General features: G+C 43.6%; 1 protein-coding gene across 4 annotated transcripts in view; it reads right to left on the reverse strand.

Annotated features, from left to right (window-relative positions):
• Window positions 1-237: 237 nt before the first annotated feature.
• LOC118510168 (myb-like protein I) overlaps window positions 238-13,629 on the reverse strand; it is a 118,690-nt gene continuing 105,298 nt past the window's right edge. For all 4 annotated transcript variants that reach the window (XM_036051681.1, XM_036051679.1, XM_036051680.1 and 1 more), the window contains one exon: window positions 238-12,406. In XM_036051681.1, the coding sequence (XP_035907574.1) occupies window positions 10,325-12,406 (2,082 nt within the window). In that variant the 3' untranslated portion in view covers window positions 238-10,324. The remainder of the gene's footprint in view (window positions 12,407-13,629) is intronic.

Consider the following 13,629-nt stretch of genomic DNA (forward strand, 5'->3'; position numbering starts at 1 on the left):
TTTTGCGTGTATGTTAGTTTTCCATTCGTTTTTTGGTATTTTTCATAAGTTTTGCTCATGTCAACTGCCACGCGTCCAGCGGCTCCAAGTCTGCCGCATTCCCAACGTCTACAAAATCCCATCTTCAAACTAATTGCTCCTTTTTTCGTACCCATACAATCATGCCCAATGACACAAATGTTTGTGTGTGTGTGTGTGTGATTTTCCTTTAATGTGTTTTTTGTATTAATATTACTCGTTTTTGTTTTTGTTTCTCTCGTTCTTGGACCTAATTTTTTAGCACCCGGTTCAAACAGTTGTCTCTGCCCGTTCGAAAATCGAACCCTCCCAAATTTATTACGTCTCACACAGGGGACCCCAGCACGTACGCCAACCGCACCCAATAATAGCTCAACTTGATGGCTAAGAGAGAGACAGAAAAAAAAAACACTCAGAAACACAAACAAACAACATCCGAGCAGAAGATGGGTTTAACAACAGTTCGGTTCTAATGCTCAGACTCTTTAGCTACAAAATGTACAAAACGTTCGGCACATCCATCGGCCGTGTGCTCGTTGTCCTGCGGAGAGGACATCGTTCCGAATTGAACAGTCCCATCCATCGAGCTGAATAATTTCTCCGGCCTAAGACACACGCACGTACACGCCAATAGCTGGCCCATTTGCCCAAAGTTCGTGGCTTGGCAAAATATTTGCAACCAGTCCAGTAGCACGACCAAAACGACCAGACTAGCTCCAACAGTGTTGCTGCCGATGCTGTAAATATTCACTCTCCGTTTTGTGTGTTTTGCTTTTCTTCTCTCTATTTGTTACACTTGTTTAAATCTTGAGTTAAGTGCTGTTTGTTTCATTAACGTTACCAATTCCAACCATAATATTGCTGCCGCCGAATGGTTGTCACCATTTAAATGCTTGCACTAATTGCACATTGCTTTAGCCACGTTAGGTTTTTATTTATTTTGTAGATAAGTTCTTGTCCAAGTCACACACACACACACAAACACACGCACTCTCACATGCTAACCAGTGGTGTGAAGATTTCAATAGTCCTTATCGTAATAGTAATATAATAATATCAATACTTATTATTATACTCCTAGTGTACTGCTTGCTCCTGGTTGGTTGGTTGGTTGGTTTAGTTTACTTGCTTTATGCTTTATTACTTGTTTTTTTTTGTCACTTCCTTTTACCGCTGCTTCTCTTGTACACACTACCACTTTTAATTGGTTTTTCTTCTTTACTTTTCTGATTTGTTTGGTTTGGTTGTAAATATATAAATAGACATTTAATGATTTGTTTTGTTTCGAGTTTCGATTAATATAGTGCGTGTGAGTTTTGTTTTACTTTGTTTGCTTTTTCTTTCTCCTTCCTACTTCATCTGTTTTTCTGTTTGTAGAGTTCTGTAAGGGTATTTTAAAAATTTCAATAACTTCACCCACAAACGCGCCCATCTGTGACTCGTTTCAGACACAGGCTTAGTGCTCCGGTTCAAACACTGTTCTCTACAAACTCGATAAGAGACAGCAGTAGGACACAGTGTTTTTACGGGGTTTTATTTTAAATGGGTGAATTGATTAGTTCTCGCCACTCGCCACATCCACTAATTGAGTGTTGGTTGTGTTTTGTTTAATAATAATATTCAATATCACTCAATGTAACATGTTTTGTTTTGCTTGTTTTCTCTCTTTGTATAATGTATAACTTACGGTATGCTAGATTATTCTTTACCTTTCTGTTTAGTCTTAATATGAAAGAAACGGTTCACTACACATTGAAAGCGATGTTTACGAATATGTTATGCGTTCTCAACCCTTTTTTAATAAGTTTTTTTTGTATTTGTTTTGTTTAGTTTTTTTGCATCATTTTCAATTAAGATGCTGGTGGCTTCTAACTTCAGCCTTCTGCCGGCCTTTGTTCTCCTGTTTGTTTGTTATTCTGTTTATCAATATTAGTCCTGCTTAACGAAAGCACATACTATACTCGGTGATTCGGTATACTTAAAGGAAAGAAATATTTCTCCAAACTAAATAAGAATAACCCCTTAACTTCTCTCTCTCTCTCGCTCTCTCTCTCTCTCCCACTAGTTATTGCCACAGTTTGATTTGATTAACTTTGCCGTGCGTGGAGATTGCTCGGATAAAAAACTACCCATTGAATCGTTTCCGGTTTTGATTGAGTCTTGAGATGAAAAAAAAGAAGATCATTCAGGAAAGAAACATTCTGCAAAGCAACCTTTTCATCCCATATAAAAAGTCAAACAAACACAACAAATAAAACACAAATGCATCGTTTACCCTTTTTTTGTTTTTGTTTTGTATGCTTGGCAGTTTCGGTTTTGTTATGATCATGATTGGTTTTTGCGTTGTCAGTTTTTCCTTTCGTATTTGTTTTTTGTAGATTGTTTCGCTAAAATGTTATAACTTTTTCGGTTTTTGTTTTCTAAAATTTCTTGTTTTAACTTCTTTTATTTTTCTAGTTTGTTTTGCTTTTTTGTTTCTGGTCTTTTGTTTTGTTTTTGATTCGGTTTTTGCTCTGAAAAATTGTGTTTTGTTTCCTTTTTACTTCTCACATAAATTTTTGTATTCAAACATAATCTTCATCATGAAAAAACACACAAGAGAAAAAAAGAAGAAGAAAAAAACAAACATAGAAAATAACAAATGGAAGAAAAAAAATATTTGAAAAGAAAGTTTTAATAAAAGTAAAACCAAATCTCTTTTTACAATTAAACAGTAAGTTGAAAACGAAACCTAAAGCGAAAACGAAACCTAAACATAAAATACAAACACGTATACAAATACATACATACACACTTCCAAACACCACTGTCTCAAACATGGATCAATAAAAACTAGAATAAACAAATAGACTATTTCACAGCCTGTTTAGATACCTGAATATTTTATTCATTTGTTTTATCGTGCACAAACCTGAACGGTTGCCACCACCTTGCACTTCCCCCGGTGCCGCTGATGAGGTTGGCTATATAGCAGCGATGGCGGAGTATGCGTTCGTCCCATTCCCTACGCTACACAATGTATCGGCCAGCACTAAACGGTTGTGCTGCATGTGCCTTAAATAACGATTATTACCATGGTTTGCGTTTGCCAGCTAAGCACTCGCATTTTCTTCTCTTCTATGCCACTCCGAACAAAGTGTTTGCCCAAAACTATTGGTTGGTGCAATATGTCGTCTTCTTCTCCCTTTCTACCGCACTCTAATCGTTGGTTGGTTGGTCACAAAAATTCAAAGCTATATCTATCTTTGCGCCTTTTTCTTTTAGTTGTCCTTTTAACAGCTTTTTTGTTTAGAATAAAAATAATAAAACCGAGTAAGGAAGGTAGTGCAACGAGTAAGCACTAAGATAGAGATTGTCTGAAAAATTGGCTTTTGGATGACTCGCGTGTGTTATGAGATCATTGTGGGAAAACAATAGTATCCAAAACAGGCAAAGAGGATCATTAGTAAGAAGAGGTCGTTAGAAAATTGTGAGAAAAAGTAAAAGAATAGGGGAAAAGACATCAAGCAAACCAATAAAACTGCGATATGTTTGTAACTTTAAGACATTAGTTACTTGAGTTTGGTTTACGACAAAAATAAGAGATGCAAATAAGAGAGGATTATCGCACGAGACAATTCGAAAGCGTGGTTTTCGGTCCTGGATTGGTGGAGAGTATTTCAGTCTTCCCGTATCGTCAACGAGTTCTGGATGCACAACAACGCACCGGTCCTCGTCAGTGAGGACCCCCGCGCTTCAGTATCGCTTCGGAGTACATCTGTAAACTTTAAGCCTTTGTTCGCGTCAACCTAATGCATTAGGTGCTCGCTATAGTATATGTGTTGCGACCTAAGCGTTTATGTTGATAGCCAGAGAAAACACTACTAACACCGACACTAACACGATTGACGATTTACCCATTTTTTCTTTTGCGCTAAGGTTTTGCAACTGTTGCCGCTTTAACCCTTCGGCAAATGAAAGCTGCACGGCAAGGATGAGTGTTTTATATGATTGTTGTTTGATGAGAATTAATTGCAGCTTAAAGTACCGCGCATGAACCAGTTTACACACGTCATTGAGCATCAGGAGGGCCACACAAAAATTAGAGTAAAACCGCGAACGCTTGCTCTTACTGACTTGATAGGCTCACAACCGGCTCTAACAAAAAAAAATAGGCTCGCCAATGCAATTTGCAAACGAAGTTTTTCATTCCAACCATTGTAGTTTGCTATTAAAAATTCACATCCTTCCCCCTCTCAATTAAGTGAGCCGGATGTGTCTGTTAAGTGGCGAATTGTTGCTGTAAAATGTAAACTGTGTTGTCTTTATCGATTGTTCGTAGTAATGATTGTTGCGGATGTAAAAATTTGTTTCGTATGTGTGTGTGTGTGCGTGTATGTGTAAATCTGTTCTATTGCATCCACCAAACACCAAATTCAAACTAGCCCGGTTCCGAATGATACATCCTTCCCCGGCCAGATAGCTGTGGACTAAGTGGAGTTCGAAGAACAACTCTCGGTTCGATCCACGACGCGTTAGGTTTTCGTCTATCCTGCAAAAAAGGATCCATTTCGTGTTTATCACTATTCGTACTGCGTTTCGTTAGTAAACTGATTGGTTTTCTTCCTGGTAGCTGAGCTTTCGCGTGCTATTTCGTACGCGACTACATGCACAAAAGAATCTATCCGATCAAATAAAACAAACCAAGCTGCATGTCCTTTTCCCCACTATTGCTACTCATCTTGGCCTCTCTTCTCTCTTTTATCGCAATGAAGATTTTCTTTTAGAAAGAACCTAAACACTACTTACACCTTTTTATTTTTCCGGGTTATTCGTTTTTGCTGTTTCGCTTGTTTCCTACACCACAAAGTTTTGCTAGTTACGTTTCGCAAGAAATTTGTTTGTTTGTTTTGTTTTTTTTTTTCATTTCCTGAGTTTTGTAATTTGTTTCATTTATTTTGCTTCTTTGTTTGTTTGCTTTGTTACGCTTTTTACTAATAGGTAAGTAAAACCGTTTGTTTGCGTTTTGCGATTTGAACCTTGCTGTAGATGCTCTTGGGTTTTTTTGTTTTGTTTTGTGTTTTGTGTTGTTAGTGTTTGGTAGTGTTTTGTTTTTATTAGTTACTTACTTATTTCATGTTTTTGCTTCTCTTCTATTTGTTTGTAGTGTTTTATTCTGTTTTTTTCTCATCTTCTTACCACTTTTCGTTGTAAATTTTTGCTGCTCGGATATACGGACCGATTTACGACGGCGTTATTTTAAAATTCTGTGTGCCCAGTAGCAGTTTTCACTGCTTTTCTTTGTAAAACTTGCCTATTTCACTATGTATGGTATGGTTTTTTGGAACATTTTTGCTGTTACTGCGAGTTTTATTGCATTTGAAGTTTGAGTTTTCGGCTTCTCTATTCTATTTCTGGCCTGGTTTTCTTTCTTTCCGCTATTTCTTTTCGATGTATTCTTGTGTAGTGTTTGATTTCCCCTTTTTGTTTTTGCTACTAAACACAGCTCACTAGGGATTGTTTCATTTTTTCCATTTTCTTCTCTGCTTCTTCCATTATACGGTACAAAAATAGTATTAAAAAGCTGTATGCACTGTTACGCTGCTTTCTTTCGCTCTCTCTGTCTCCTTTGCGTTCTATGTTCCGAAAGATGGTTCCCTGATATTTTTTGCTCTTGTTAGTTCTGAGTCGTTTTGTTTTTGACACTTCTTATGCAAATAAACCATAATTGGAGGATCGGCACCTGAAACAGAGTGCCACAATTGCTTACCACAAAACGGTTGCTACTGAACACATGCTGCCGGAACACTGTGCATAGTACTTGAAAGAGGGCAGCAATCCACAGTGGACCGGGCGAACTTTTCTCTCGGTCGCTTGTAGACGGTAACAGAAACCACAAACAAACAAACAAACAAAAACACGAAACCTTTTCTAGTGAACCGGCAAAGGAACTTCTCACAACCCCCATTCGGCAGTTCGAATCCGGAAACCAGCAAGGAAACAACCCGGTAGATGGGAACCCCCCCTTGGGCGCCTATTTTTTTGTAAGTCATCGAAGAATGGGAACAAACGGGAAAACAATAAGAACGGGAAATAATAACTTAAAACCATTTGTTTTTTTTTTTTGTTCAAGGTAATTCTATTGATGCCTTCATTTTTCATTTGCAAAAACACATGGCTGCGATTATTCGGTAGTAGTTATAATAGTGTTTACCAGTAGGTTTTTTTCTAATAGTAACCGTAATTAGTAGTAATACCTTACCTAGCTGAAACTGAAACGAACAAACTTTCAGCTGTAACGTGTCTTGCTCCGATTCTGTGTTTTCTTGTGTCTGTGTGTGTTTGTGTTTTTACTAGCCCTCCGATGAGGAACGAGCCGCGGGCGAAAAAGGGTAACATTTATAAAATAGTTTGCGATTTTCCACTGCCTATATCACACCCATGGGACGTACCAGGGAGGGAAAATGTTTTCACTTAAGTGTGTTTCTCCGCCGTCTGTTGGTAGTGTGTGTGTGTCTTACGTTTACGAGGCTGTACTAGCGCGATAGGACTTGTGCAAGTGTTTTGGCACACTTGCACCACACCAAACGGTAGTTCGTTTCGTGTGTGTGTGTGTGTGTGATTTGTTTGTGTCACAGTTTGAAGGGGGCCAAATTTTGGATTACTTACGGCGGTGTCTGCAACACCGTCAAAACTAAAACAAACCCTGCGCTAATCGCTCTCTTAACTCTCGCTCTCTCTCTCTCTCTCTTAACAGTAGTAGCGCATTATCGCTTCACTAACTTTACACAAATACATTTTATATATATATAGATATATGGATATAGCTTAAACCCTTTTTTGTGTTTTCCTGCTCGACAAAAATGTTTCGCACATTTCCCTAAACGATCGCCGGCCCCCATCTGCAGCACAGTGGTTCGCCATTGGTCGTCGTCGCCGTTTCGGTTTGCCTTTTGCCTTAATCCATTACTTTAATCACATATTCAGCTTAGTTTTCGTTATTTTCATATCTACAGTGTGTTTGCCTGTCGAGCAACCGTCCCGTCACCACATGCGTCTGCCTGGCGTTCGTTTTTTGTTTAAATTGTGTTTTTTTTTTTGTTCAGAGTAGTTCACTACCTTAACTAGTCGCACTCCACTAGTTAGCACCGCGGCCGAAATGATTGGGCGATTTATAATTTTGAAATGGGGATATTCCTTTTTTTTGGGGGGGGGTTTGGGGAAAGTTGGATTGAGAATAGAGATGAAGAGCGATAATAAAGTACGCACATCTTATAGGATAATTATAGCGCCTAAACATAGAAACAATGTGTGTGTGTTGTTAAAGTATATGGTTTTAGGATTAAGAGTGTGAGTGTTGCTTATAAGAAGAGGGATTTTGTTGTTGTTGAAAATTGCTCTCACTTATACTAACCGATCCGATCTAATGGAGGGGATAGGGTAGGAAGAAAGTAACACAATGTCAACACACATCGATAGGAAAATCTGAGTGGCCGGAACGCTTGGGGGGAAAACAGAAAACAAAACAAAACAACAAAACTGCACCGGACAAGCGTACGACAACGACAGTAACTACCTTACCAAACTCAAATGTACAACTTTAAACATAATGTATAACATCAACAGCTAGATTCTTATTCTTAGGAAAGAAAAAAATAATTCCTTACAGACTAACGGACTCCCGCACGCCGCTCTATACACGCAAGCCGACGGATTGAGGTTGTGTGTGCTTTTGGTTGGTCATCAAGTTCATAAATTGACCATTCAAAAAGTGGTCTGACCAAACATGAAACATGACTCTACTTCTCATTTCAAACATCCGCTGTGAAGTGTGTGTTAAAGGTCTGCCTCGCGTCCCGATTTCTCTGCCCAAGTACTGCCAGGAAAATGGGGTGTGCAGTGACGGCATCTTTTCGTCACAACCCAAGAACCAGAAATCAAACCAATCCTTATCCGGCTGGCGGCTGACACACCACCCCTCTCGAGCTGGTACGGGACCGAAAAGAAATTGCTCGTAATGCTCAATCATCCCAGGTTCGGCAGGTCGTTCCCTAGGTCGTTTGGTGATTTTTCGAAGTGTAAAGAAAAACTCGAGAAATATTTCCCGAGCTTGGCTGGTAGTAAAATCGTTCCAGGATTTATCGGGGGCTTTTTTTCGAGCGTAAGCTGACAGATGGAGTGAGAGAGGTGGGAGGATAGCGAGAAGGAAAAGAGGAAGAGTGTGGCGCACAATTTTCCCAATCTGGAGATTGGCTCTCGATTGAGGACGCACACACCCAAAAAACCGAATAAAAGTCAATTCTTTTTTTCTGCTTCTAAAGTCCACAGCTCCTCAAAACATCTTGGCGAGAAAGGAACGAAAAAAAACAGACTTTGCTGAATCGACCCGGGAAAACCCCGGAGGATAATAAACCTGAAACCTTCATCCTTTTCCCTGCACTTTTCTTCCCCCTCGGCGGGCTGTTTTCAATATCGGCGTGGCTAAATTTCGATTATTTCGTGAACCAAGAGCGAAAAGTGCAACAGCAGCCAGGGCGCGGTGCCAGCCGAAACCTGGTGAGCGATATGCTCGCTGTGGAATCTGGAATGCTGCTCCAGGAAAAAACGCTGCCCGAAAAAGTGTGTCCCGGTGTGAGAGAAGAAATGGGACGAAAATAGGACAGTAGGGCGGGGGAAAATCCTGCACTACCGGTTCAGTTGGTTTGGGAAAGCGTGCGTTTTCTATTAGCTTTCTTCCAGTCTGGCCGGCTGGTTGGCTACACGAAGCGTGAAAGAAATTTAATAAAACACCTTCCTTACCGTGGAAGGATCCTTGGTCGCAGTGGCCGGATACTCAGGGCATTACATTAATCAAATTGTTTCACCTTTAGTAGTGGAAACGTTTAGCCTGCTGGGATGCGAGGCTGAGTTGTCCGGTGGTTCCTACGGGAACTCAAACCTCTTTTTATCCCAAAGTCCAGCACGAAAGGTCCACGAGAACTTGGGAGCAAAATAGAAACAAAAATTCCACACGAAGTGCAATGTCTTCGCTGAGTCCTTGAGGACTCGCCAAACATTTTTAACGAATGTTTTGTTGGGATGTGGAATTTAAAACAAAACGGCCCCAAGAAAAACAAATAAAACCCTGGATGAGCGATTTATTAATAAATCGTACTCTATTAAAAACACGTACCGGACCAATTACGCTTGTTGGAATTCCACCAAAGAAATGGCATTCCGTTTTACAATCCGTTCCTTGCTTCTTGACGTAGCAGCAAGTACGTGAGCTATTTTTAATTACAAAACTGGGCAAGGCGCAATGGCCGTTGTCGGATTTGTAGCAAAACATTCCAAACCGCACACTTTACCTGATACTTCATCTCCACAGCTTCGAGTAGAATTCGAGCTCTATTTTCACCGATATCGAGATGGTGTTTATCCAGGATACAGGAGGAAAAGCTCACCAAGAACAACAAGCACGCACCTCAATCTGTCGACTTGCAAAACGTCCAACTTCACCAACGTCCAAATTCACTCAAACCACTCACTCGACACACTCGCACGCTCCAATCCATTCACTCACCTCATCTGGTATCTTCATTCTAATTCATCCCCACCCGTGTTTATGTCCTTTTCGATCACTTTCTTTCCGTGTGTGGCTGTGTTTGTTTGTTTTGTCCCTATTTTCTGTTAAGCTCTGAATCGCTTGTTTGTATGTGTGTTTTGTTTCCATTTTCTTCTGTTTATTACTTTCTCTTTGTTTTATTTCATTTTTCTTCGCTGCTTTGCTTCTTCTCTTAACTGTGTGTTTCTTCTTGCTTGCTTACTTTCTCCCTCTTTTGCTGTTTGCTTTGTATCTCTATATGTAAATTGCAAAACTTGACACACGCGTGCCGTACAGTTTCCCAGCGTCACGTTAAGTTTATCCTTACTGTTCTAATGTATTATCGCACAAAACATTCGCTTCCTTTACAAGCTTTACGCTTTACATTCACGCATCCCGTACACGCACTGTTCCACACTCATGCACCTCTTTTCATTTGATAAAGCACTTATTTTTTCCACGTCTCGCTCCTTTTTCTCCTGTTTCTTCTCTTTGTTTTTCTTCTCCGTCTTTTCATTCCGACTTTTCGTTTCACGCTTCCGCTCTTACTTAGTTTTTGTTTGCTATTTTTGTTTACCCAATTGATAAAATGGTTCAAGCAAAGTTGTGTTTTGTTTTACTTTTGTATTTTACTCTCTCTCTTTCTCTCTCTCTCTTTCTGTATGTAAAAATTGAATTCTGTGTATGTTTGTGTGGGTATGTATTTTAAGGGGTAGGAGAGTTGTTCGCTCACCGGTCGCCGTCCTAAACGTTGTAACCGATCAGGTTCGGCTCGGACAGGAAAATACTGTTGTCCTCGGTGATGAACTCCAGGTGCGAACCGCTCGAAGACGACGCCGTCTCGAACCCCTCGAACGTGTAGTCCATGTTGGTGGTCCCGAGCATGTCGAGCAGCACGTCCGTCTGGCTGTTGCCGTCGATGATGGTACCGTCGAGCACGCCGAGCGATAGGGACGCCGCACCGAACCCGTCCACCGATGGGGAAGGCTGACAGTTGGGGACCAGCGAGGTTTCGGCCAGCAGCGGCAAGCTGCCCATATTCTCCACGGCGACCTGCGAGTCCACCAACCCGACCTGCTGGCAGCCGTACTGTCGCAGAGGTAGCTGGAACTGTTGCTGGCTCTGGTGCTGCTGCTGCTGCTGGTGTAGATGCTGGTGAAGGCTGTTCGCGACCAGGGGCTGGATCGCCAACGAGAACTGGAACGGTTGCAGCTGTTGCGGCTGGTGGCACTGTTGTCCGTTGGTAATTTCGTTAAAGCTCGCTAGTGTGCCTCGCTGCTGCTGCTGCTGCTGCTGCTGCTGCTGTGGCTGCTGTTGCTGGTTGAGGTGATGTGACTGGTGTGGTTGCAGTCGCTGTTGCTGCTGTTGGTGCTGTTGCTGGGACGCGTTGGGCAGCGTGAAATTTCCGTTGAAGGTAACGATCTCACCGAAACACGCCCCGGAACCGGGCGGACCCGCGGAACCTACCGAGCCCGGGCCGAGATCGAGCGAGTCGTCTATTCGGTTGATGCCGGCCACACCATCCAGACAGCTGTCGTCCAGCATGCTTCCGAACCGGTCGCTCGGACACTCATCGTCCTCGTAGTACTTCTCCGTCTTTACGCAGTCACCGTCACTGTCGGTGTAGACGGACTTGACGGACGGCGTCGTTTGCTGCTGGTGCTGGAGGTGATTGTTGTTGATCTGAAGACTGTTGTTGTTGTTATTGTGATGCTGCTGATTGTTGCCGTGTTGCTGGTGTTGGTGTTGCGCCTGATTGTGATGCTGAGGATGGGGACTGTTGCAGGACGCCACGTGGTTCCCGGCGCCGACGTGACTGAGCGCACCCGGACTACTGTTGCTGGAGGTGTTGTTGTTGTTGTTGTTGTTGTTGGTTGTAGTGGCGGAGGTGGAGGAGGTGATGTTGGTGTTATGGCCCAGCGGACTCCCCACGCTGTCACCGGCGAGATCGGGCGTGTTGCCGTTCGCGTACAGGAAGCCTTTTGTGTCCTGATCGAAGTGATTGCTTTCCTCCATCACGAACACGTTGTGGTCCGGCGTCGGGATGAAAATCGGCGTACCTTCCGAGAACGGACCAAACGTGGGTTCGGGCGAGATCAACGACCGTTCGTCGTACAGTGTGGCACTCTCCGGTGAGTTTGGCAGCAGTTTGGTCGCCGCCAGCGAGTAGCAGTCGGGTTGGGCCGCAAGCGTCGTAACTGTGGCGGGTGTCGCTACCGCCGCCATCATCGGTTGGGCCAGTTCGTGGCTGATAACTTGCTTCTTGCCCTTGAGCGAACCCGCACCATTCGCGGCGCCAGCTTTGGACACCTTCCCGCTAGCAGTTCGGCTGCGCTTGCCGGAAGACGCCGGTGACTTACCGCCGACCGTCGAAGATGATGACGACGACGAGGAACTGCTCGACGATCCACAGCTATCCCGGGACGATACCGATTCGGGCGAACCGGTCGACGAGGAGGAAGAGGATGATGTGGACAGGGCGGGTGAGCCGGCACCCGTCGACGAGGACGAAGACTTGGACGAACCACCAGTTCCTCCAGCACCACCACCACCACCACCAGATCCACCCTTGACCTGCTTCTTCTTTGGACGGTACTTGTAGTTGGGATATTCCTGCGTGTGCAGCTTGCGCAAACGTTCCGCTTCCTCGATGAACGGCTGCCGTTCGGCCGGGCTCAGCTGCTTCCAGCGCTGGCCAAGATTCTTCGAGATGACCGCATTGTGCATATCGGGCGTTACCTCGCAGATCTTGCGCCGCTCAATCTGGCTCCACACCATGAACGGATTCATCGGTCGCTTGATGTGGCCGGGGCTGTGTTTTTTCGTCTGTGGATGAAACAAAGAGCAAAGGGCAAAGTGGCGCTTAGTGAAATGAGCCTTCAAAGGAGGAAAACTTCGCGTACATAAACCAGACACAACAACACGCGAATGCGCACCATCCAACGCGAATTACGAGATTACGGTCTCCGGTGTTTCGATGCTCACGGTTTGATGATATGAACAAAACGCTTTTTCACAGACCTTTTGGGGGGACAGTTTTGACAACCTAGACACAGCGGGTTCTTCAATGGACCATTAAAAAGAAACGAGACTCTACCGTCAACGACGACGACGACGGTGGACTTCTCCCTGGGCCCTGGGTTAAAAGCCTTCCATTACCGGACCGAAGTTTAGTGGAAAAACGAATAGCGGGCTTTCAACTGTCAGCGACCGCGCAAAACCCTGGCAAAGTGTTTCAGCGAAATAAATTCGTTTGATGTTTTGCAGAGTTGCCCGTGTTTTCGGCGAAACACAGGATTAGAGTCCTTTGCCCGCCATCCGGACATCACGGGGTTTGTGGAGAGGGGAACTGAGGGTACTTTGAGGTAGGAGATTTTACTATGACGATGAAAAATAAATCCCTTCGTACGATGTGCATACCCTCTCTGCCGAGTGTCCCCCTCCAGACTCTGGCAAGGACTCATTTTTAATTCAACCGTAAGCTTGTTTCATGCCGCACATAAATGTTTGGATATTGTAAAAACGGACCACAACCACACACGGTCGGTCGCCACTCACTCAAACCAGCAGCCGGCGACGTCGTCGTCGTCGTCGTAGGCTAATGAAATTACAATCCCATCCCAACTGCGCGCGCGCGCGCTCACACACATCTGATTGACATTTATCGCTGGCAAAATCCTGTCCACGCAAATAAAAGCTTGGGACGAACGCGAACCGAAGGGTGGCACAAACATTTACTGGCCTGCCCTTAACCTCGTGGCGAGTGGGGGCAACAATAACCGCCGGACGACTTTCATCACAGATCCGTGGTTTTTTCGTCCGTGATTTTCGGAACGAAAACGGTCAAACGAAGGAAGCAACACCGCTCCGTCATGCGTGTAAGTTTATTATGTTCAACATGGATGTTCTACCCGACGGCCATTTCCAGCACGAGGTACCATGGATGGGGAGAGTGTGGACAATATTGGTCCACAGCAACGGCACAACGGGCTCCAGCGCCGGTGACAAGCGTGGCAGTTATAAATTATACTTTATAATAGAGTTTTTTT

The sequence above is a fragment of the Anopheles stephensi genome, chromosome 3 (assembly GCF_013141755.1).
Source record: "Anopheles stephensi strain Indian chromosome 3, UCI_ANSTEP_V1.0, whole genome shotgun sequence".
NCBI lineage: Eukaryota > Metazoa > Arthropoda > Insecta > Diptera > Culicidae > Anopheles > Anopheles stephensi.